The sequence below is a fragment of the Hypanus sabinus genome, chromosome 23 (assembly GCF_030144855.1).
Source record: "Hypanus sabinus isolate sHypSab1 chromosome 23, sHypSab1.hap1, whole genome shotgun sequence".
Classification (NCBI taxonomy): domain Eukaryota; kingdom Metazoa; phylum Chordata; class Chondrichthyes; order Myliobatiformes; family Dasyatidae; genus Hypanus; species Hypanus sabinus.
In genome coordinates, this window is record NC_082728.1 from 26,942,217 (window position 1) to 26,968,200 (window position 25,984).

Sequence of the window (25,984 nt, forward strand, 5' to 3'; positions counted from 1 at the left end):
TCTCTGACAGGACTATGGCCTAACAGTGCTGTTTTTTAAAAAAATATATAATTTCCAACTGGTTATTTTCCATGTAGGTGGCCTTTATAACAAGAGGAATTGAGTATAGGAGTAAAGAGGTCCTTCTGCAGCTGTACAGGGCCCTGGTGAGACCCCACCTGGAGTACTGTGTGCAGTTTTGGTCTCCAAATTTGAGGAAGGACATTCTTGCTATTGAGGGAGTGCAGCGTAGGTTCACAAGGTTAATTCCCGGAATGGCGGGACTGTCATATGTTGAAAGATTGGAGCGACTGGGCTTGTATACACTGGAATTTAGAAGGATGAGAGGGGATCTGATTGAAATATGTAAGATTATTAATGGATTGGACACGCTGGAGGCAGGAAGCATGTTTCCACTGATGGGTGAGTCCAGAACTAGAGGCCACAGTTTAAGAATAAGGGGTAGGCCATTTAGAACAGAGATGCGGAAAAACCTTTTCATCCAGAGAGTGGTGGATATGTGGAATGCTCTGCCCCAGAAGTCAGTGGAGGCCAAGTCTCTGGATGCTTTAAAGAGAGAGAGTTAGATAGAGCTCTTATAGATAGCGGGGTCAAGGGATATGAGGAGAGGGCTGGAACGGGGTACAGATTGTGTATGATCAGCCATGATCACAGTGAATGGCGGTGCTGGCGAGAAGGGCCGAATGGTCTACTCCTGCACCTACTGTCTATTGTCTAAGTATAAACATACATACTATTATTTCATTGCACATTACATTGACCTAACAACACTGCAATGAGTCACAAGTATTCTCAGTACCTTTGACAATCCAAGCAGAAGGTAAAATACATTTGTTTGCCTTCATAATACAGGTATCCCCCGCTTTCTGAAAGTTCACTTTACGCCACTTTGCTTTTACGAAAGACCTACATTAGCACGTTTTGCTAACTGAAAGAAATCGGAAGAGGATTTTTGCTTTTACGAAAAATGCGAAAAGCGAAAATAGCGTTCAGCGTTTGTTTTGCAGCGAGCCATTACTGTATAGAGACAGTGCGCACCCCGAGCAACGAGAGTGGTGCTGCCAAGCTCCTTCCCTGGGAACTACACTCAGTATCAAGCCACCATGGCTTAGAACTGTGTCTGTGAGCATCTGAGCTTTATCTCGAATTATTTTGTGCATCCGTTAACAAGATGTGTCCTGAGGTATCAGAAAAGCCTAAGAGAGCTCGTAAGGGTGTTACGCTTAGCATAAAACTGGACGTAATTAAGAGTTTCGATCGGGGTGAACGAAATAAAGACATTGTTCGTGCATTGAACTTGCCTGCGTCCACCATTCGTAATATTTACACGCAGAGAGAAAGAATCTTGAAAGCTGCTGATGCTACTATTGGTTCTGCTAGTAGCAAAGTGGTCTCTTTTAGTCGGCATCATTCCTGCTTTTACTATATGTTAGTGTTATTTTAGGTTTTATGTGCTATTTGGTATGATTGGTAGGTTTTTTTTGGGTCTGGGAATGCTCAAAAATTTTTCCCATATAAATTAATGATAATTGCTTCTTTGCTTTACGCCATTTCGGCTTACTAAAAGTTTCATAGGAACGCTCTACTTTCGGATAGCAGGGGAAGCCTGTACCTCCATTGAACTGAAATGTATCCCTTTAGAAAAATAAGTACTTCATGGTACCATGACACTGCACATTAGAAGTCAAGATCAAATGTAGCCTTCTAATGAAAAGTGATCGGGAAATAGCAGATTATTAGACCAAGCTGTATAAAAAATAATTTAAATTCTACCATATAATTCTGCACATTCTATCCTTAATTTGTAGTCATTTCTTAAAAGTACAAAGTTAATACTACTGAATGTCAACATTAACTGGGATAGCATTAGTATTGTAGGAGCATGTATCTGTGTCCTATCTGCATTGCATGCTGTGTTGCATGTTTATTCTATCTGTTAGTCATGTGGGTGGGGGCGCATGGGTGAAGAGTTATAATTATGTGTTCATGCTTTTTAATAACTCTGGTTAGTTTAGAACTAGGGAGTAGTTTGGGGTGATATCATTTTGTTGACGGTTTAATTCCGTTTATTTTGTTTAAATGTGTTTAATTTTGTTTAACCATTTGCATTTAATTTCGCTTAACTTCACTTCATTCTACTTAAATACTTTAAAATCACTAGTTTTAGTTTCATTAATTATATCGCTTCAAGATTGTTTGTTTTGCTAGTTTCTTAATGAAAGATCAAATACATTTAACTTTGAACATTATTATTATTAGAGTCTATGGAAGATGCCTCAATCGGGATTAACCGCCACCCACCCACCCCCTCACCCAAGCCTGGTCACTAAAATGTGTTAGTTGTTTGGGTAGCTGCTACAAGTATAATACATAGAGTGTTCTTGAAATGCTTTTGCCAAGTCCAACCCCAAAAGGGCAATACTGGAATCAGTCTTAGGATATGAACGTAAGCAAGTAGAAACACTGGCAGAGGAAAATATTTGATGCAACAAATGCATTAGTTATATTTGGCAGACTTAGGAAAAAGGACAGAAAACTTTAAACTGGAATAAATTTTATAATGCTGAATATAAACAAATTACAAACAAGGACTTGAAGGTAAATTTGTGTTATAGCACGGAGGCATTCAGTATATATATCAGTTGCAGAAATGGCATATAGCATTTAATCTAATGAAATGTAAGATATTACACTTCGGGAGATCAAATGTTAATGCTAATGGCAAGATCCTTAACAGTGCTGATGTACAGAATGATGCTGGGGTCCAAGTTCGCAGCTCTCTGAAAGTGGATGTGCAGATTGATAGGGTGGTAAAGAAGGTGCATGACATGCTTCCCTTTATTAGTCGAGGCACTGAGTTCAGAGTCGGGAAGTTATCGTGCATCTTTATAGAACTCTAGTTAGTCCCACATCTGCATTAATTTCTGGTCACCAACTTATAGGAAGGATGTGGAGGCTTTGGAGAAGGTGCAGAAAAGGTTTAACATGGATTAGGGGCATGTGCTATGAAGTGTGAATAGGCAAACTTATTACTTTGGAGCGGCAGAGCCTGAGGGTAGACTGATAGAAATTTATAAGATTATGAAAGGCACAGAATAGACAGCTGGTATCTTTGTCCGTACTAGAGGCTAAACTTTTAAGGTGAGAGGGGCGAGCTTAAAGGGAACGTGCAAAGCATTTTTTTAAAATAGAATGATAGGCACCTAGAATGCAATGACAGATTTGGTAAGGGAAGCAAATATGATGGGGGTGTATAAAAAGCTCTTAGATAGGCAACATAAGTGTGCAGAGAATGGAGAGATATGGAGATAGTGTAGCTGAAAAGATTAGTTCAGTTAATTACTAATTAGATCAGCAAAATCTGTTCCTGTGCTGCACTGTTGTATGTTCTATGTTTTTTTAAAAAATACAGTCAATTCTGCAAATCATTCGATCTGCTCGTTACATGGTATTACCAATGGGAGGTCAGGGTCAAGACTAATCCACTAGTGAATGTAGCATATTAATAGTCCAGACTGTAGAGGGGCATCTTAATCCCAATCTTACAATCCCTCATTCTTTCCATTTTTTAATGATTTTAGTTAAATGGAATAACTAATAGATTTTGCTATTACAGCAAGCTGACTGAGATAAAGATAATTCCCTGTAGCAACAACCACTTTTGGAAATACTAAACTTGAGGTATTACAGTTCAATCATTGACAAGAGGATGCAACTGAAACATGACAAGTTTGCTTCAGTGGTATACGCGGATTTTAGCAATTTATGATGGTATATCTTTATATAGTATTAAGCTTTCGTCAAAGGGAACCACATATAGAAACAGAGTTCACACAGAGATATATTGCAGCAAAGAATGGATACTTAAGTGCAAAAATAAACCAGGCTAATTAGAAATAAGATGAAGTAATTCTCCTTTGAGCACATACCTGCACTCATTACACCTTGTACATCAGTTTCTCGAAAGCATCGCTCTACATCACTTAAGTACTGGATATTGCCATTTGCAAAAACTGGAATGTTCACTTCTTTCCTGTGTTGAACAGAGTTTTTCCACTTAGTTTATGAAAATATTTAGGTATCACATTAATGTTTGATTTTCAATGCAGCTGAATGATATCAAATGTGTCTTTACTTGCGTATATTAAGCTTTAAAGTGGAAGTTGTTAACTGTAATTTGTCAGAGCACTTTGTTAAAAGATAACCAAGTATTACAATATGGAAATAATCCAATGAATGAATCAATCTTTACCACAAATCTATTTTACAAATATATTGTTCTAGAAGAAAATTGTCAAATTTCTATTTTCATTTGAATATTATTAATCCAGTACATTGTATTCCCTAGTCCAAATCAAATAGGCTGCTTACATATGCATTGTCTACAGCCTTTAACTTCGTAGGGGAAAAATATGATGCTCCTTCACTACCCAGTAATCCTTCATGCCACTGAAATTTTAGGTGAGCAAACTTCCTTTAGAACTCACAGTCCTAGAACGTTGAGTTCAATTTTTTTTCCCCAGTTTTTATCTGAACATAATACTGGGAAAGGCAATGAGCAATGGAGAGACTGGCAAAAATGATGAACATTAGCTCCCCATGTTAAATAATATGCACTAACAGATACACAGAGATTTAGTGACATGAAATTTAAGGAATTGTAGAAAAAATAGCAATTATTGAGAGATGGATAATATGAAGACTTGCTAGTCAAGGACAAACAATTACTCCTCTCCTTTTCTTCTCTTCTTTATACTTCATTTACTGAAGCTGTCCGCTGAGCTGACAAGTGTGTATTTATGAATTGAACTTTGTGCTTTGAATGGCCATAAACAGCCTGCTTTCATTAAACAGCTTTCATCTGTACAATTTATGCTGCACATACCTACACAGAAAGACCAACTAAAGTCTCCCATTATTAAAGTTCTTTACAATAGTTTTCATGTATTTCAATATATATTTTTCAACATATATTTTCCATATGTAATGTAGTGAACTTGTGGGCAAATGATAAAGTAGGAAAACTGTTTTCCACTATGTATTATGGGAACAAATCACGTGAAAGAGCAATCCATAATTCTTTATGGGGAAATGGGAAGAGATCTGAAAAATAATGGGTGAATGTGAAAGAGTCAGCACTATCTTTAATGTATGGAGATTTGCACAGTGCAAGGTTAAAATTAACATTAAAATTAAAAAGCACTCGTACCTAATGACTCTTTGGTCAAGAAGGCAGAGCAGTGTCTCCACTTACTGAGAACACTGAAGAAAATAAGACTCCCCCCACCCCCATTCTAATCTATTTTCACAAGAGCACCATTGAGAGTACCACGACTCGCTGCATCACCGCCTGGTAAGGGAATTGCAAGGAATCTGACTGCAAGTCCTTACAAAGGATTGCAAGGACAGCTGAGAGGATTAGTGGGGTCTCTCTTCCACCCATCAGATATTCATCCGCAGCGCTGCCTACACAGGGCCCTTAGCATTGTCAATGATCTCTTACATCCATCCAACAATTTCTTTGACCCCCTACCATCAGACAAGAGGTACCATAGTATTAGGACAAGAACTGTTAGGATGGGAAACAGCTTTTCTCCCCGGGCCGTAAGACTACTAACCATCCAGGTCTCATAACCTATGAAGCACCTGTGGTATTATACGGTTTACTTTGTAACTTGTGTTGAAAATGCATCTTATTATTTGTTAATTTATTTGTGGTAATATTTCTTTCTGTGTTGTGTGTGTGAGTTATAGGTACTGTGCTGTGCACCTTGGTCCGGAGAAACATTGTTTCGTGTCATACTATATGTGTATACTGTCAAATGACAATCAACTGAACTTGAACTTGAGGCTTTTATATGATATTCAAGGTGAGAGCATAGTATTGGTAGTTCTGAAATTCAAATTTTATAACTTTCACAAGTTTAAAATAATTTATTCATAGTCAGATCAAGTGAAAACTAAACAAGCTGTAAATTTTAAATGAACAACTATGAGAACATGACCATAAAGAGCCAAGATTTCATTTCTAACTGGGCTCCATCCACCATGCAGATGAGAAAGAGAGTAAGAATTAATATACTTGTTACCTATTATCGTGCACAACATTATTGGCTACTTACCTCACAGCTTTTATGTGTTCCCAATCAGCCACTCCAGTCAGGGGCCCCTTTTGTTCCTTTGTACGACCATGAACAGTCAGCAGCTGAAAAGGATTGGAATTTTTTTCATTATACATGCATTATAAAATCAGAACATTTGGAAAGAGCATGACAAGCAACATAATTCTTTTGTTTAGCTACAAAATATAACAAGTTTAGTCAAAATGGAGAGAAAGCCACTATCTTTGCCCCATTAAAGGCTTTGAATTTCTGCTGACTGATTTAGTACATTTGATTATTAGGGCTAATCATTGAAAAGTGAATGCATCTCAATTTCCATATTTTCAAATGGAACTGGATTTCCAAAGTGAGGTTAAACAAATTCATAAAGTCCACCAAGTTTTAATACATTTAGGATTAAGGTAGGTTTGTGTTTAAAATCCATACCCATGCAAAGTAAACAGAGTGAATACAAGCTTATCAATGTAGGTGCTTTTTGCAGTAAGGAACTCATATTTAATCACATTGGTTTGACCTCGAATTCTGACCCAGTCTCCGAGCAAAGTGTCAATCTTGTCCTTAAACAATTAATATAATACACCATTACTATGATGTTACAGCTTTTATTCTGGAGGAAAATATTTGAAATCAATTATAACACAAGACTTTGAGTTAATTTTTCATGATTTAAAATTCAGAACATCAAAAGCCCAGACATCATTAGTTACATAGTGTGCATGGTTAGGTCATTTAAAAAATCATTCATTGCTTACATGAACCATCTCAAGCCTCAGCTGAAGTAAGTAATTATGCATATCTGAAATATTCAATATCAGTTAACAACAATACTTGGTTAGGATAAGCCATTAATTGTGCAAGGGAACAGTCCAATTGTCCAAATGCTCAAATTTTGACTTTGCTAACTGTGCATAAATTATATTACCGGTATATAGTTACCTATAATTACTTACGGACATCCACTTTGAATTGCTGGGTAATACATGGCTCCAAACATGACACAGTACAGGAATAAACAATATGTATTGTTAAATATTTCTTAAAGTATTCCAAAAATTGAGAACCCTGACCATATAATGCATTTGAAACCAACTTTCTCACGCTGGTGGAAAACCACAGGCTGAGCCAAACCGACAATTTACAAATGACAATCACATCCAAATACGTGCTAAACATGTGCCACATATTTTCCAACGTTCAACAATCAAGATTATTAGAAAGTAAAATATGTACTTTAATTACCTGACAACCTGCCTTCTCCAGCATTTTTGCATATTGCACAGTTTTACTGACTTCTGGGAAGACACGAATTTTGCAGGTGATGGGAACAGAGATTCTCTTATGTGCCTCAGAAACTAAGAAAACAGAATAAGTTGAATGCATTACATTTATTTTTCTTATGTTGTCACCTGTTTAATCTCATTCCATGACATAAACAAGTATTTACTCTTAAGCCTCTATAGTTAAACACACCAGGATGTCACCCAGCTGATTTTATTAAACATATTTTCCAAATTCTCTTCTAAAAGTTAGAGGCTGGAGTTTTAAAACTCCTCTACCACCTCTGACAAAAATTTGTAGATCAATGTGTTGTTTTAAAAAGACAGTTAAAGTTCCACCTTCTTGTTTATAAACATTAGACTAGCTGTTTCTCCTTTCCTCTCTTCACTTCCCCTTCCACTGAAAATATCTCCTGAGCTGGCATATTACTTGTGAATTAAATGATCTATTTATGCTTCTGAATTTTCAGAAAGAGCCTGATTTTATCAAGCAGATTTAAACTGCAGAATACAAGCTATACAGACTATCTGAGGATGGCGTAACTTTAACATGTTCTCTTTCATAAAATTCTTCATTTGATCGCAGTTTAGTTTTGCATTTGTAACGCTATACTTGGGGGCATATGCTAAAGCAAGAAAAATTGTTCAATGTCTAATTCCACTCAAATTGTGTACATCTTGGAAAGCGTTTCAGTAATTTCAAGGAAATAATGAAAAATGCTAACAGATAGATCACAAATTAACTAAAGAAACTGAAGAGGGCCTGAAAATAAATATTTAATTTTAAAACCAACTACTCACGCATTTTGTGTAGCAAGTCCCATTCTTCTTGTAGAAATGCTCCATAATGGCCTATAAACAAGAGCAAACACATACATTTATTGTCATTAGACTGCAAATTCCCAGAAAAATATCTTGCTGATTAAAAAAGAAGTATTATTTCAGAAGGATGAGTGTTTTTGAGGGTTCTGTTGAAGAGCATGGCTCTCAGTAGCAGCTGAGAGCCAAGTGGGATGTTACAGGATTCTCCACACATTAAAATAAATTCATAAGATATGTCACCTGCAAATTCTCTTCACTATCTCATTTATGTTCAGGCTTTTAATTATTTCCACTAATTATACAACAATTAATTAATCATATATTTTAAGTTGAGTAAGATCACATTTGATTTAGTGCAGTAGAAAAGACCTTAGCTGCTGATCAAAGAATATAAAAATACATCCTTTTATAGATTTTGGCTTTGTGAAAATATATCAGGAAAAGAAACTGAAGCTCATATGAAGACTGCCAAACATTTGAGAGATTAATGCCGAGGAAATGAACTGCGTCTTCTCAGTTTCCTCAATTCAATTATTTTCCTTTTGCACTCTAACATGTACCAAATGTATTGAAGTAGATAAATGATTATAAGCAAAAAATCAAGACAGGTCAGTTCCCTTTTTTGATATTTTAAGGCAGTTTTAACATCAATAAATAGGAAATAAGTCAACGACATTTCCCCAATTTTATTCAATGTTACTTACAACACACCAACTTGCACTAATTTTCTAATAGTTACATTCTCCTAAAAGATTAACCCTCCAAGGAAAGATTTAGCTATTCAAACTTGAACTAAATTGCAGTTGATCTATACCAGGGGTCAGCAACCTTTACCACTGAAAGAGCCACTTGGACCCGTTTCCCACAGAAAAGAAAACACTGGGAGCCGCAAAACCCGTTTGACATTTAAAATGAAATAACACAGCATACAACGTTTTTTTTGCCTTTATGCTATGTATAAACAAACTATAATGTGTTGCATTTATGAAATTGATGAACTCCTGCAGAGAAAACGAAATTACATTTCTGCATGCAACAAAAACATTTTGAACTCCGAAAAAAAGACGTTGGGTTGAAGGTTACTTTTAAGTAAAATACTCAACGTCTATTTGAGTCCTTCTTGTATTTATGAAAAACGCCAAACTTAAATTTGCTGCCAGCAGCAAACCAAAAATAACATCAGCCAGCTGTCAGCCTGAAAAATAAAAGGACTATTTCACTGAACAATGAAAAAATATGAATATACATAAAATAATAGGCAATTAAAATATTTATCACACTTGGTTAATGGGATTTCTGCTCCTGGACCTCAGCGCACAGCGTCTGCACATCAGGGCTGTATGACGTCACCTTCATCTTTACACAGGATCGCAAGCTGTCATCTGTGAGGCGTGCGCGATGTTTGTTTTTAATAAAGTTCATGTTGGAGAACACCTGCTCACATACATATGTGGATCCAAAGATCGACAGGACTCCAAGCGCATACTTTTTCATGTTTACATAAATGTCGGGCATAGCATTCCATGTTTCGAACACAAGTTTGTCCGGTTTTGGAAGGTTTTCAATATCACTCCATTTGTGATTCTGAGCAAGAACGGCCTTCTGACGGGCAACATCTTCAAGGTCTGCTGTCAAGCGTCTAAACTTGGACACCCATATGTCTTTGTCGGCTATGTCGGCCAGTTCCATCTCAAGATCAGGTTGACTCACACCTGCCAATGCAGTCGTATTCAGTAGGGAAGGATCGATGCTTAAGGGAGTGACCGGGAAGGATAATGTGTTTTTTTCCTCTCTGAACTCACAGAAGCGTTTCCCAAACGATGTTTGCATTGCGATGATTGCAGAATGTAAATACTCCGAAATTATCATGTCGTGACCTTGTTTGAACTCTCTCAAATTGGGGAAGTGAGACAAAGTGCCTTTCTGTAAATCTCTGGCAAGCACTGTCAACTTGCGCTCGAATGCCAAAACATCCTCCAACATGTGCAGGGCTGTGCGTCCTTTCCCCTGAAGAGCTGTGTTCAGCGTGTTCAGGTGCGCTGTCATGTCTACCATGAAGTGTAGCTTTTCCAGCCACTCTGGCTGTTCCAGCTCAGGAAAGGTGAGCCCTTTGCTGCCCAGGAAAGTTTTCACTTCTTCCAGACACGCGACAAAGCGTTTCAGCACCTCCCCTTTGGACAGCCACCGGACTTTGTTGTGCAGCAGGAGATCAGAATATGCGCTTTCCATCTCGTCCAGTAACAAACGGAATTGACGGTGATTTAAACTTTTTGCCATTATTTTATTGACAATCTGAATGACAACATCCATTACTTCTGTGCATTCCGGAGGAAATGTTTGAGCGCACAGTGCCTCTTGGTGCAAGATGCAGTGAAAAGTCAGCAGCTTTCTGTCCAGCGACTTCTGCAGTAAAGCCACAAATCCCTTGTGCGTTCCCGTCATATTCGGCGCCCCATCAGTAGCTACTGACACCAGATGGGTGGTCTTTATTCCTTTGGCTCTTAAACAATTCAAGACAGCCTCACAGATGTCCTCCCCCCGTGTTTGGTCTTTTAGAGGTATCAACTCAATCAGTTCTTCCTGTGGCCCGGCAGAGTTTACATACCGGCAGAACAACGCTATTTGTTCAATATCACCTTTGTCTTTAGACTCGTCACAGGCAATCGAGTAGGCCACAGCTGAATTGATGTCTTTAATTTGCTGTCTTGTGATGTCTTCTGCCATTTTTATGGTTCTGTCTTTGACAGTCTTTGCAGAGAGGGGCATATCCCTGATTTTCTGCACAATTTCACTCTTGTTTTTAAAGTCCGTGAATAGATGTTCTGAAATCTTAATGAAAGATTCTTTTATATATTCACCATCTGTAAACTGCTTCCCGTGCCTGACTATTTCCTGAGCGGCAATATAACTGGCGTATGTCGTTGATTTTCCAGACTTCATCCATTTCTGGAAATGATTTTTGCTCAGATCAACCTTCCGCATCAGTTCCGAAACGGCTTTTTTTCTCTCATCTCCATCCGGATATTTTTGAGCAAAGGCTGCGTGTTTACTCTGGAAATGCCTTGCGACATTTGACTTTTTGTTGTTTGCTAGTTTCTCATTGCATATTAAGCATACCGGTAAACCAGTCTCGTCAACAGTGAAAGCAAATGAATCTGTCCACGTATCATTAAACGTTCTGTTTTCTTCAGTCACTTTTCTTTTTTTAGAATTCTCCATAGTTGGCTTACCTTGGATCGAAAAATTAAAGAAATCGCGCACTGGCGGGTGTCAGGTATTGGCAGTGGTGACGTATATTAATAGCGATTAAAACACGTTGTAGCAGTGTGCTCACGCAGTCAGTAAACTGCAGTCGAATAACTTTATTCGAACTAAACAGCCTTGCTTTTAAGCCTCCCTCAACCCAGCCCCCATGGACGCAGATGCTGCAAAAGACGCGTACTCACAAACCCCCGTAGGCTATCTCCCTTAGCCGGAATGCTGGCTAATTGTGAGGAAATGTGTCGCCACACTTAGATTGTACAAGATCACCATAATCTTCAAATTTAGAATTACATTTCAAAAGCTAACAAACTAACATAAAATACATTTTAATTAAATACTGACCAATTATTTCCCAAAGCCACAGGGAGCCGCAGCACAGAGGTGAAAGAGCCACAAATGGCTCGGGAGCCGCAGGTTGCCGACCCCCGATCTATACAATTGATTATGAGAAACTGTAGCTCAGATATAGCTTCATCTTACAGAAATGACTGACTTTTCTCCTATTAAAATATGCACTTTCTGTGCAATATTATTGTTAGATGTGACATTAGATCACTTCTGATTATTTATATTATTTGGGTATACAATATGTACACCACCATCTGCATTCATAACATCATTCATTAGATGGACCTCAATCCCAGGAGATAGACAAATATATAATAATGGGAAAAAAATAATCACAATCCACCTTAATCTAAGTATTCCATACTCTGTAATTGCTATTTTTTTAAATGAAGCAAAAAAAAGAAATGGCTGTTACTAAATGAATATAATGCATGAAAGGTTTTCACTTAACACTTGGCAAGTGTTCCGAAAACCTTAGTAAAAATAAACCACGTATTCTAATCAGATCGTAATCACAACATGCATCAACTTTGTGTCCATTCTCTAACCCTATGCATCATGTTCATATTCAGACTTTTCGCTGATTGACATTCTCACCATACAATTAGATCTTTAGTTCAATGCATGCATGAATACACTGTTTCAAGACTGAAGTATGAGGAATCAGGCAAAGTTGATAAACAATTTAGCGTTTGCTTGCTACGTCTATAAAAGCATGAAAACTTTCAAAACTGTTGCTCTGATATTAACATAGATGCAACATTTAAGTAAAAATATTAAAAGGTTCAAAGTTTCATTTTACTGTCAAAGTATGCATGTATAATACAACTCTGATCCTTGTCTACTCCAGGTAGCCATTAAATACAGAAAGACCGTAGGGGTTGATGAAAGAAAAGACATCAACTCCCCCCCACCAACTGGCATGAAAAAGAAACAGAATTTGCTGAACCCCAAAATACTCCCCCTTTACCTGCAGCAAAAAAAAGCCACAAAATCAATCAATGATCCACAACACATAATAATTCCCGACCACCTCACTTGCAGTAAAGAACAGTGACTGTAGCACCAAATCCCCAACCCCGCACACAAAAAATTAACAGATCGTTCACCTGCCCCACGAAAGAAAACACTGAAAAACTAAAAGAAACTAACATAAAGTACAGTTCAATAATTACATAAAACTCATAATGTGGGAAACGTCTTTTCGTTGCATACAAGGAGAGCAGCCACACAAACTCAGTCCTTCCTTAAAGAGTAACCGCTGATCCGGGCCCTAGCACTGTCGATCCAGAGCCGAACGGCACCCACCTAGGGTCAAACACGCCGAACTGGGTCCAAACGTGCTGACCTGGCTACCGACTGTCTCGAGCCGAGCCATTGCTGATCACCTCCGTATTCACCCTGATGCTTCAATCTTCCTCGCGGCTTTAAGATGGAGTCATTCATGACCCTGCACCTCATCTCTGGTCTTTTCCACGAGTCGACTTGTGGTCTCGGAGCTTTTTGACCCCCTGTCTCTGATCTCCACGAGACAGCTCTCCAGACACAGCATAGCACTGGATCCTTTGATCAAGTTCCAAATTACACGTCATGGGCTCCGACAGTTTCCATAACACAGACAAGACAAAAAGAACAAGCAGAAGGTGTAGGAAGAGTGAAATAATTGGAATGTTTTACTATCTGGAAGTTGTTGCCCTTGGAATCGTTGTTCACTGGTGCCATCTTGACCAGAAATACAAATTAGACTAAAACTACTTCCTGCACTGCTAGTACTTCAACATATTTTATGCTTATCAAAACTTTTGGCCATTAGGATTTAACTCTTTCACATTTATAGTTTGTGTTGTTTCAGATCCTCAAACAAATTTTACAATATATAAACATAGTTAATGACCCACTGGTAACATTCTGCTCATTTTTACAAACAAAAGTGCTAACAGTTCAAACTGCATTTCTTATACATTGCACCACTCTAATGACCAAAATGCCATGATGTAATTGGGTGAAAAAAAATGGCATTTTTAAAAAATTTCATGTCAGCATTAGTGCAGTTTAGTACATCAGATAAACAGAAAAAATCCTCAGCTACCTCGTTTTGCAATCATCTGTGGACAACCCAGGTTGAGATCAATGGCATTGCAGTAATCCTGAGCGAGCAAACAGGCTTGGACAAACACTTCTGGGTCATTTGCACAGAACTTAAAACAAAAAAAAGACAATAAAACATATTAAAAATATGGAATGCAATCAGAATGATATTTCACTATGTTTTTTGGTAACCAGGAACATTGGATGATCTGGATGCACTAGACAACGGATTACTTTGTGTCAGGTTCAATTACAGACGTGCAATCCATCTATCCAATCTCACCTACATTTGGGTGATCCATCTGAAACACAGGGAAGTCTTCCTGTTATTGTAAACGGGACACTAATCGGAAATAGTTACTGGGTTATCGAAGCTAAATAAATTATAAACATTTTAGTTCATATTTTGCTATTAATATGCTTAATATATTTAAATTAAATCAATAGACAGAATGATGTTACAATTCAGATATAGGAGTGTGAAAAGGTCAAGTTCAAATGTCAGTGAAGTATAGTTTTGCTTTATTCGTGTTATAATTGCTCTAAGCCCAATACCTGAACGACAAGTGGTCGATCTTCTGCGTTTGTCTCATTGTACAGGTTCTCCTTTCTGTAATTTGCATCCCGCACGAATACCTGAGCATGAAGCATAGGTGTGTAACAGAGATGGGCACCATGGCGACGACTAAGCAACCTCCATGCAAGCTCACTCTGATCCACCATTGGAGCAACCACGTATCGTGCGCCATTTAGCGTTGTCCTCCAGAAATCAAACCCCTCCAGCTTGGGCATCCTGACTGATCTGCAAAGAAAGCACGACTTCAGGATTGAAGGACGTCTGTTTAGAGCTGAGATGCAGAGAAATTTCTTTAGTCAGAGGGTGGTAAATCTGTGGAATTTGTTGCCATGAGCGGCTGTGGAAGCCAAGGCACTGGATGTATTTAAGGCAGAGATAGATAGGTTTTTGATTAGCCAGGGCATCAAAGGGCATGGGGAGAAGGCAGGGGAGCAGGGATGACTGAAAGAATTGGATCAGCCCATGATAGAATGGCAGAGCAGACTTGATGGGCTAAATGGCCTACATCTGCTCCTATATCTTACGGTCTTATGGAAAGCACAATGGAAATTTTTAAAATCCCAAATGATAGACTGTAACAGAAGAAGTTAACAGGTCAATATGAGATACAGTGGTCAATAAAAAAGTAACACACACAAAATGCTGGAAGAACTCAGCAGGTCAGGCAGCATATACGATAATGAATAGATAGTCGATGTTTTTGGCCAAGACTCTTATTCAGGATTTTGAGTTACCAAGAATCACCACTTTTTGAATCGGCGCCCATCAATCCAAATGTGTGTGTTGATTTGGATTTCCAGCATCTGCAGACTTTCTTGTTTATAATAAACATGTGTTGTATTAAATCACTGTCATATGGGCATGTGAGTGCCAAATGAAGGATTTCAAATTAGATATGACCTGTGATCTTTCTAGAAGTCAGAATACTGGGTAAAGCTCCAACTCCTCTTCAAAATTGAAATAGCAGGGATCTTTTTTGGCCACAGCTTACGAAAAGTACAACAAATGCTAGAAAACTCAAGGAGAAACGAAAAGTGCTGAAACCCCTAAGCAGGTCAGGCAACAGCTGTGAGTAAAGAAAAAAAAAGTGTTAACACTTCTGGTTGAATACTCTTGGTCAAACAGCAATGCAGGAATTGCTCAATACTTTGTGCCTAAATTTCTCATTACTTTATGCCTAAAAGCAGCTTGTCATTTTTCTTTGCAATTGTTGAAACTAATTAACCAGATGAAAATAAAAGTTGCAGATGCTAGATAATTTGAAAGAAATTGAAAGGAGGTTTTGTGGAAGAATAGGTGGAACAATGGATGTTCCTTCCTGTTATCAAATGTTCCAATCAGGGAGGCACAGTTTTGACCTCTAAGTTTCAGATGCAAATGTCATAACTCAAAACAATCATCATAACTCCCTCTTGACTAGGACTATTATTGAACCGCAGGCTATTGTCTCCTGCACAGTCGTATTTTTTCACTTACTCGGAAGACCTTATCCTCCCACCACCCAACCCTCACATTTCCCAACCTTGTAGTGCCCCAGCCCAGTTCTACCTACTGCACAAGATCTACAAGTATGACTAGCTCAACAAACCCATTGTTTCAGTCTGCTCTTATCCCATTATTTCTTTCTATTTTTACTCTACCCTTTATCCCTTGTCTAGTTCCTTACATCCATGATACCTTGGATGCCCTCAGACATTGACAATTCCATTTTCTTGGTCCTAAACAGGTGCATCCTCACCATTGATCCCATTTGACCACCATCCTGTATATGGAGGGTCTGAGAGCTTTCTGCTTCTTCCCAACAGAGACTCAACTAACCAATTCCTCTCCATCAGCATCCTCATTTGCCTGGCAAGATCTGTCTTCGCAAAAAGGAACTTCCCCTTCAAGTCCACTCATTTGTAGTGAGGGGAACTTGTACGGGCCTCAAGCTGTGTCTGTCTTTTGTGCGGTGCACAGAACAAATTCTGAGCCTCCCTCAACCCCCTTTTCTGGTAAAGTGATGACTACATTGCGGCTGTTTCCTGCGTATATACAGAAATCAGAAATTTTATCAGTTTTTATTCCAATTTTCATCCTGTCTCTGTGAAGAATAAGAATTTCAGGTTGTATAATCTATACATTTGCTGATATTAAATTGAACCATTTGAACATTTGATCTCGTCTTCATTTGCCCTATTTCTGAAGCTTCTCTTTTCTTTTCAGATCTCCTTATCTTTGGGATTAGACTAGCCACAAACATCCATTAAATGCCCAAACAGTATCATAGCCACCTTGAAAATATTTGCTCCCACCATGTATCTAAGAGAATTGATATATCTTTAAAGACAAAGGGTGGTTACACCAAACATTAATTTGATTTAGGCTTTTACTATTTACTGCTCCTTATAGTAATTTTTTGATATTTAGAAACATTTTTGAAAGCATCTTTGGTTTACAGAATTTTTTTACACTTGCCTTAGACTTTTGCACAGTTGCAGTACCACTGAGCCAAGTGGCTGAACAAATTCTGTTTCAGTTCATATAATGATATTCCTATGTCTTTATCCTTTTAATTATCCATCGCCTGATGATAGCCATTCGTTTACCCTGCCTAAGTTTTCCACATTTAAAAATAATTGTTTCCCCTCTAAGAATGTTCAGGGTAAAAAGTTGAGTGTCATGCATTGATGTGTACATATAATGTCATACACTTACTGAAAATAATTGATGGTGTATAACCAGACAGCCAGTGCATGGCAGTCTGGATATAGAACTATTTAAAGTACCTGCAATATATCAATCAAGATGGTGGAAGAATGTGTTAGTTTTGAAACATTTCATCAGCATATTTGTCATTTTGCCTCCCTTATTTTTAAATCTTTCTCAATTTTATTTCACTTGCTCCTGGCCTGCTTTCCCTCTTTCATCTTATTATCTACCAGTAGGTTGTATTCTCACCCATGATGTTGTTTGTTGCTTCATTGTGGGAGAAATACGTAATTCAGTACTATGCTGAGAAAATGATCCAATGTTAGAAGATCTGGGCTGCTTTATGGATGAGACATTATAAATTAATCTTTGGTCTTCTCTTTCAGAATTTAAAAGGTTGCATGGCATCAAGAAGACAGGAGCCAGTCTAGGGCTTTTCAGCTTTCAAAACCCAGTCCACCATTCAATGTGATTGTGGCTAATCTGCAACTAACTCCCTGACTGTTCGTGACATCCTCTAATAACTTTGGTTATTAAAAGCTACTTAAAATTATTGCAACCTAACATTATCCATTATTCTGGTCTCCCTCTCCCTTCCTTTCCAGCCCTGCAGAAAGGTCTCAGCCCGAAACATCAACTGCTTATTCATTTCCAAAGATCCTGCTGAGTTCCTTCAGCATTTTGTGTGTGTTGCTTTGGATTTCCAGCATCTGTAGACTTTCTGGTGTTTATTATCCATATTTTTCAGAAGTAGAATTAAATTCCTACTGCACCCTGCACAGAGCAGATTCCTAATATTATTCCTGAAAGCTATTTTATTAAATTTTAGAACAGGCACCCAAATCTGATACAAGAAAATAGGAGCAGGAGTAGGTCCACAAAGCCAGACCTATATTTTAATATGACTTTTACTACAATGGGCTCAACTCCTCTTCATTGCCAGATCCCATTAAACCCTATGTTACTATATGGGTTTCAACCCCAAAAAAGAAATGGCTAGAGTCACTTAGCACTTTCATGCAAGGGTATTTATTCAATGAGTCAGAAATCAAACTTACAAAAATAGTGAAAAGAAAACTGCAAACATCCACAAAAAGCTATCTACCAAAAAAACCACAATTATAGTTAGGTACTTATACTTGGCCGATGTGACCTGCTGGCAGCTCAATCTTTCTCTCCCCTACCAAGTGCAATCCCTCCCATTTTTTAAGCACGAGGATGTACCATCTTTAATTACCCACAAAGGTAAATTAAGACTACACACGAATTAGAATATGATGCACCCCACAATGTAGTTACAGCCATACTACAAAATAAACAAAAGAATCCACCTTAAATACAGAATACAAGCAATATATACACATTTACACATCCCTGTTACTAAAGAAACAGAGTATTCCACTCTGGTGAGAAAGGCACCATTAAGCCAACACCATTATAAGAATATACCAGGTAAGACACTCAAGCACGCTCACTCAGTACATCATCAGCAGAATGACAAGGCAATGTTTATGTGTGTATGTGTGAACGCACATGCGTATGGAGTGCATTTATCACTGGCTCTCTGTCATACCTTAACTGCTTGACCTTTCAAATATTGATCAATTAGCATATTAAATACACTTAGTGGCCACTTTATTAGGTATACCTGCTCATTATACAATTATCCAATCAGCCAATCATGTGACAGCAACAGTGCATAAAAGCATGCAGACATGGTCAAGAGGTTTAGTTGGAAGTGAGGTTGGAGCAAAGGACTGAGCCTGTTGTGTGGAGTTGTTCTCAGGCAGGAAGTGACACAGAGGAAGTGAATGGGAGGTGGTATTGGGTGACAGGAGTTGTATGGGGGAAAAGCAAGAGGTAGGTTTCTGGGAAACAGAAAAATAAATGGTTGATTGAGGATTGTAGTGATGAAAGCAGCAGACAGGATTTAAATAAAAGGAAGGAAGGAAGAGTGTAAGGTTTTGTTCAGTTTTTAATGTGAAGATGTTTCTAATATCAATTCAATTGGACCAGCTAAGGATTTAAAATAAACCACTGGGAGATATTGTGGGTGCAAAACCTTCAAGAGATGGATCACTCCTAGTATTTTATAAAGATAGTAAGCTATGTGAAACAAAAACTTTGGGGTTAAAATCTGTGGAAGGAAGGAATTATGTTGAATGATAGTGGTTTTGGAGAGTAATCTCTGGACTGCCTCTAGATGCATCAATTGACCAAGTTACAAAAAATTTAATTGGGAGAAAACTTGTGGGTGATGAACATTTAAAAGGGTTTTGTAGTGGAGTAAGAACAAATAGTCTATTGGTGTTGATTAAATTTGATGGAAACAAGATGCTGGATAGGTTAGGTTATATGAGTTATATAGTTTGAGTCTCTGTGTCACGCTTTCTGAAATGTTTTCAATGCCAGAAGTTCAGCCATGTAGCAGCTGTGTGGAATCATAAAAAGCAATGTGGTAGAAGCACTGTAGAACATGATTATGGCAATTGCAGAGAAGACATTAGGCTAAAATATATAGTAAATGAGGAGAACATAGCTCGGCTTATGCCCAGTGTCCTGAATTTAAGAAAACTAGAAGTCCAGCATGTTCAGGTGGAAATGGTCATATCATATGCAGAGGCTCTGTAGAAAGTACAGAAGCCTGTCAGGGGTCCTATTAATATCCAGAAGTCAGATAAATTAAAGACACTGTAAAGTGCATGATTGTATAATAAAGCATTTGTTGATTGTTGATAAACTAATGTTTGTCACTTTCACAGCAAAAATGGTAAATTGTACAGCACGAACTAAAAGTAGAACAGAAAAAAATTAAAGCAACACCCTTAAAATGCTGGAGGAACTCAGATGGCCAGGCAGCATCTATGGAAAAAGAATACAGTTGAAGTTTCGGGCCAAGACCCTTCAATTATATAAAAAGCAGCAAAATAAATCTAGAGATAAAAGACTTGACTCTAGAAGTCACTAATGATGCCTTTCAAGGAGTAAATAATGCTCAGGGTTCAAAGGAGGATTGTTAATTTTTTTTCTAATCTTACAGTGGAATGCAAGAAGCTAGCTAATGGTCAAGAATTTAAGAAATTTATTGAAGATCTACAAATAAACCTGATATTATGTGTACAATGAACATGGTTGAAATCTTGTTTAAATTTTAAGATACCAGGTTATGTTGATATAAGATGCAATTGGAAAATGGGTAATGGAAGAGGTGTCTTAAAGAAGGGTCTTGGCCCGAAACGCCAACTGTTTATTCATTTCCACAATACTGCCTGACTGGACGAGTCCTCTAGAATTTTGCATGTGCTGCTTTGGATTTCCAGCATCTGCAGAATCTCTTGTGTTTATAATGCAGGAGGAGTTGCTACCTTTGTCAAAAATGGGATAGCACATAGTTATGGAAATTGGGGTTGTTTGAGTCAATTGTGGTTCAAATTTGGGGAAAGAATAGTAAAGTACAGGTAATACATATTTATAACCCTTGTAAAAGGTTAACACCTGATATATATTGGAAAGTGTTGATGGAAAAAGGAGAAATAAGCTCATACATTGTCAGGATTTTAATGCTTATAGTGCTATGTGGAGATGCAGTGTCACAAATGTGAATGGGATAATGGTGGAAGACTTTCTGGAAAGTGTTTGATGTGCTTGAACAATGGTAGGAGTACAAGGATAAATCTATTTAACAACACTGTTTCTGCTACAGACCTTACACTGGTATCTGAGGATATAGCAAGAGTGTTTAACTGGTAAGTCTACAGTGATATAATAGTGGGGAGTGATCATTTCCCATTATCTACACAATGGGAATAGATGTGCATCAGAAGAATGATTCTCATATCAAAAGTTGAGCAGTTGTGTGGAGATCTCCAGCGCATTTTCAGTCGGAGTATCAGCCTGGAAAGGGTCCTAACTGTGTGGAAAACATCATTGTGGTCCCAATACCAAAGAAGGGACAACCGAAAGGGTCTCGGCCCAAAACGTCGGCTATATTTTTTTCCAGATGCTGCCTGGCCTGCTGAGTTCCTCCAGCATTTTGTGTGTGTTGTTTGTTATAATATGTTTACACAATTACTGGATTTGAAACTTATGTTGGTTGTGAAGCTCTTTAATACAATATGGGTTGAAGGGTGACTTTCTCTTTCCTGGCAATGAGCAGTTGTTATCCCTATACTGAAACCTGGTAAGGATTAATCAGATTCTTCCAGTTATAGACCTATTTTGCTAACTTGACATGTATGTATGACAATGGAACAAATGATCAGAGCAAGGCTTTCTTTGTGGAAAGTAGTGGAAAATTAGATAAAGTTCAAGCACAAGCACTAAAATTATGTTGTGGTGCTATTAAATCATCCCTAATTTCTGCATTACTGGTAGAAGTGGGCGAAGTACCTTTGCATCTACGCATATTACAGTTAGCAATGATTTATTGGGTTAGTAAGACCTCAAAGCTGTACATCCAAGATTGGCAATGTTAGTAAAGCATTGGGAGCACTGCATTCGTAAGGTCATCAGATTTGGGTGGATGGGAAATGAATGGGCACATCTTGAATGGCTTAATGTGGAATATGGTCTCTTTGTAACCTTTTCTGTTGCTCCTCCATGGTTTTTCCCTTTACCTGAGGTTGATTTGGGCCTTCAGGAAAAGATCAAGATGAGGAATGATGTATATCAGTGGCAGAGGAAGTTGAGCAATATATACAAGGCCGATATTATGGCTTCTTACATATCTACACAGGTCTACACAGTGACAGGTCGTTCAGGTGTTTCTGTTTATGTTCCAACGATTCATGTGACTATTAAGAAAAGATTATCAGACAAAGTATCAATATACATGACTGAAATGATTATGTACTTCCGTGCTCAGATTCAGTTATCGGTTTTGGGATTTATTAAAATAAGTATTTCAAAATGTAGGCCAGACATTCTTCTTGAGATTGAACATCTGTTGAGACTGCAGAGGCTAGGCTTGTGTATATATTTCTTAAGGGTTCCTGCCCATGTTGGGGTTGAAGGAAATAAGGTTGCAGATATTCCAGCCAAACAATCATTTAAAATTAAGGATATGTGTTGCATATAAAAGAACTGTTGCCTTTGCATAAAGGGGAGATGGAAGCCATAACTTAAAAACTCTATTTGATCACTGTAGCAACAAAGTTGGGATAAGGAAAAGAAGGGTCGGCATTTATGTAAAATTAAGAGGATGGTGGAGACACAAATAGGAGATGGGTATAAAAGGAGGGAAGAAGTTTTTTGACTTTGGAATGATTGTTGGTGCCAGAATATCACAGAAACTGTTGATCTCCTGGGATTTTCATGCACAACAGGCTCTAGTTTACAAAGAATGGTGCGACAAACAAAAAAAACATCCAGTGAACAGAAGTGAAAATGCCTTGTTAATGAGAGAGGTCAGAGAAGAATGACCAGACTGGTTCAAGCTGACAGGAAGGCGACAGTAACTCAAATAACCACGTGCAATAACAGTGGTTGCAGAAGAGCATCTCTGAACACACAACACATCACACTGAAGTGGATGGGCTACAGAAGCAGAAGTCCACAAATTTGGTGGCTATTTTACTAGATACAGGAGGTACCTGATAAAGTGATCACTGTCTAATGATGGGAATTTTTGAGAAATTCACTACCCTCTGAGAGAAGAAATTTGTGCCCCTCAGTTTCAAATATTGTAGGTGTTTTTTGCCTTTTCCTGTTGTAGCTTTTCAACATGCATCCTGTAATGCCTTCTTTAGATCTAATGTGTTTGAGAAAGATCATCCTCGTTTAAACTCCAAGGAATACAAACCCAAACAGTTTATCCTTGACAGAATAATCCCCTTGTCCCAGGATTGATGCCCCAATCAAAAGTAATTCACTTGAAAACCTCAATCAAATCACTCCTTTACTAAACTTCCAAATAATACACTAGTAGTTGCTGTTATCATTCCTCCGTTTAACTCTTGGAATCCAGGTGGTATGCCTGAAAATCTCTGCAGTCTATCTTCCAAAAACAACCAAATGCATTACCTAAAATAGCTCACAGTTTAAATCAATGCTTTCGTTGAAAAGCAAATATTTTCCACTTGTTTTCCATTCCTTTGATTAAAAAGCCAGAGTTCCATTAGCCTCCCTGATTTTCCTCTGCATCTATGACTTTTCAAAAATTAAGAATTTGAGCAAAGTACCTGTACTACTATTTATTTTTATAATTTATATTCTATCCATTTTAGATCCACTCTGCTATTTGCTTACAATGAAATTTAATTCATACAAGTATAAGCTTACACTTTGTAGTGTAATTCTTCCACCTGGGCTGCTCACCAGTCTTTTGGCGAACTTAAAACTGTGCTCTATCCATCACTCATGTCATTTATAAGCTTGATAAGGAGTTACACCCAAACAACAATCTTCATGAAAAAAATCCTAAATCCGAACTCCTTAACAAAATTTACCTTTTAACCCACATCACAAAAGCAATTATTTACTCAGAAAGACGGGATCGTTTGCGAGAGCTTGCGGCGTTTCCTGCTTTATCGCGCTGTTTTAGACTTTGGAAAGTATTCAAGTGGTCGCATATTGCTTCGAAAGATACCAGTGAAAAGTGTAATTTAAATGCAAGCGATAATTTCTTCCTCCTAAACGTGACCCAACCCTCTTTCTCTCTCAATGTCCCAGCCGTTCCTTCGTTTCCCCTTTTTGACGCGCCAGCTTTTCCCCCTGCCCCTTTTCTCCAGCTCGCTGCATTCTCTCCCTCTGCCCTCCCTCTTCCCTGCCCTTACATTCCATGTGTTTCTCCTCGCCACTCACCCACTGCTGCCTCCGAGTCCGCTCCTTAAATCCGACCGCCGAGCGGTCCGTCTGTACTCTGCTCCGAATGGAAACCGAGTCCCTTCATCGTGTTCGGTCCGACGGCTGCAGCGCCGCCTTCGGCCGCGCTGGGGATTACGCTGACTGATCAGGGAGGAACTGTGATATCCTCCAAACTGCATTAGGTCCATCGGTGTAATTTAAAAAAAACACATTATGAAAATCAAAATGATATTTTTTCTATTGATGTATTGCAGCATTTAATTATGTGCTGATGATTATTCTCCTCAAATGATGTTTCGCTTGCAAACCAACATCCACAGCATTGAGGCCCTAGTCAAGTCACTGGGTAACCTTGGGCAGACTACTTTTTTCATACGCCTAACACCTACCTTCAGAACCAAAAAATCAATCTCATGTTCTATCATAAGTGTACATTTCCTGGTGGATGAAGATTCAAGGATGTCCACAAAAGCTCCTTAAAGCAGTGCAAAATCCCCCTAAACTCCTAGGATTTCCTGGCCAATGATTACTCAAAGTGCAGAAAGAGCAATTTAAGTGATATGGGGAACCTCAAGGCCATGCTCCAGAAGCACACTTTGTATAAACAGAAAAGGAGGAGACCTCATAAACTACCCACACCGCTGCCATCACTTGCCCCATCTGTGGAGTCTATGGTTCTCAACTTTGCCACTTCAGTCATCTCTGAACCCACTAAACTGGAGTAGACGCAAATCACTATCAACGTAAGGAATTGCCCATGATGAACTGGAAAAAGGCCAAATTTGAAGAAATATGAAAGGATCTAAAAAGCCTGGATTGGGACAGGTTGTTCTCTGGCACGGATGTCATTGGTAAGTGGGAGGCCTTCAAAGGAGAAATTTTGAGAGAGCAGAGTTTGTATGTTCCTCTCAGGATTAAAGGCAAAGTGAATAAGAATAATGAACCTTGGTTCTCTAGGGATATTGGAAATCTGAAAAAGAAGAGAGAGATGTATGACATGTATAGGAAACAGAGAGCAAATAAGGTACTTGAGGAGTATAAAAAGTGCAAAAAAACTTAAGAAAGGAATCAGGAGGGCTAAAAGAAGACATGAGGTAGCTTTGGCTGTCAAGGTGAAGGATAATCCAAAGAGCTTCTACAGGTATATTAAAAGCAAATGGATAGTAAGGGATAAAAGCGTAGATAAAAGTGATAAAGCATAGAAGATGAGGGGAGATTTGATAGAGGTATATAAAACAACTAAATATGTCAGGGATGGGGTAAGAAGGGGAGGAGGGGCATTAACGAAAGTTAGAGAAGTCAATGTTCATGCCATCAGGTTGGAGGCTACCCAGCCGGTATATAAGGAGTTGTTCCTCCAACCTGAGTGTGGCTTCATCTTGACAGTAGAAAACACTGCCCAGATGAAGGCAATGATAAACGACTTATGTAGAAAAAAATTGCCAGGAACATTCATGGTCAAAGAGCATGATTGCCACATCATATGACATAACCATAGAACCATAGAACATTACAGCACAGAAATATAATCATGATAATAATTGTTATAGAAAAAAATAGCATACCAGTCATCCAATAAATTAATGTCATGTTAAACATAGAGTGAAATTTATTATAAATAAGATTGAGAAGAATGCTTAGCAGAAAATAAATGAAGCAGATTCCACATTGCAAATAGAAAGCTTCATGGAAACTATCATCAAATTGATTCATGTAATAAAGTATATGAATGTTTCAACATATGACACAAATACAAAATCAAATTCCTGATACTCAGTCAGTATTGTAACGATAAGTACAGATTAAAATTATTTATTGTAAGAAGTATTTTGGTTGAAAATGTGAAACTGGTAATGATAAATTATGGGTTTATAAACCAGAGGCCAAGCAAACCCTTGACTTTGCATTGTTCCATCTGGTGGAGGAGTATGTTGCTCTGCATTGATTCCTGTGATGCCAAAATTAACTTATTTTGGGATAGGTTAGCTACT

At 38.2% G+C, this 25,984-nt stretch overlaps 1 protein-coding gene across 3 annotated transcripts in view; it reads right to left on the bottom strand.

Annotated features, from left to right (window-relative positions):
- dus1l (dihydrouridine synthase 1-like (S. cerevisiae)) overlaps positions 1-24,095 on the bottom strand; it is a 60,252-nt gene extending 36,157 nt beyond the window's left edge. Inside the window, exons 1-7 of one of the 3 annotated variants that reach the window (XM_059948583.1) lie at positions 23,991-24,095; positions 14,477-14,723; positions 13,923-14,031; positions 8,201-8,251; positions 7,362-7,474; positions 6,123-6,205; positions 3,930-4,033 (exon numbers count right to left, since the gene is read on the bottom strand). In XM_059948583.1, coding sequence (XP_059804566.1) covers positions 3,930-4,033; positions 6,123-6,205; positions 7,362-7,474; positions 8,201-8,251; positions 13,923-14,031; positions 14,477-14,713 — 697 coding nt within the window. In that variant the 5' untranslated portion in view covers positions 14,714-14,723; positions 23,991-24,095. Of the gene's footprint in view, positions 1-3,929; positions 4,034-6,122; positions 6,206-7,361; positions 7,475-8,200; positions 8,252-13,141; positions 13,426-13,922; positions 14,032-14,476; positions 14,724-23,635; positions 23,927-23,990 lie in introns of those variants that run through there. The other 2 variants (XM_059948582.1, XM_059948584.1) reach the window with 2 other exon arrangements.
- Positions 24,096-25,984: the final 1,889 nt, after the last annotated feature.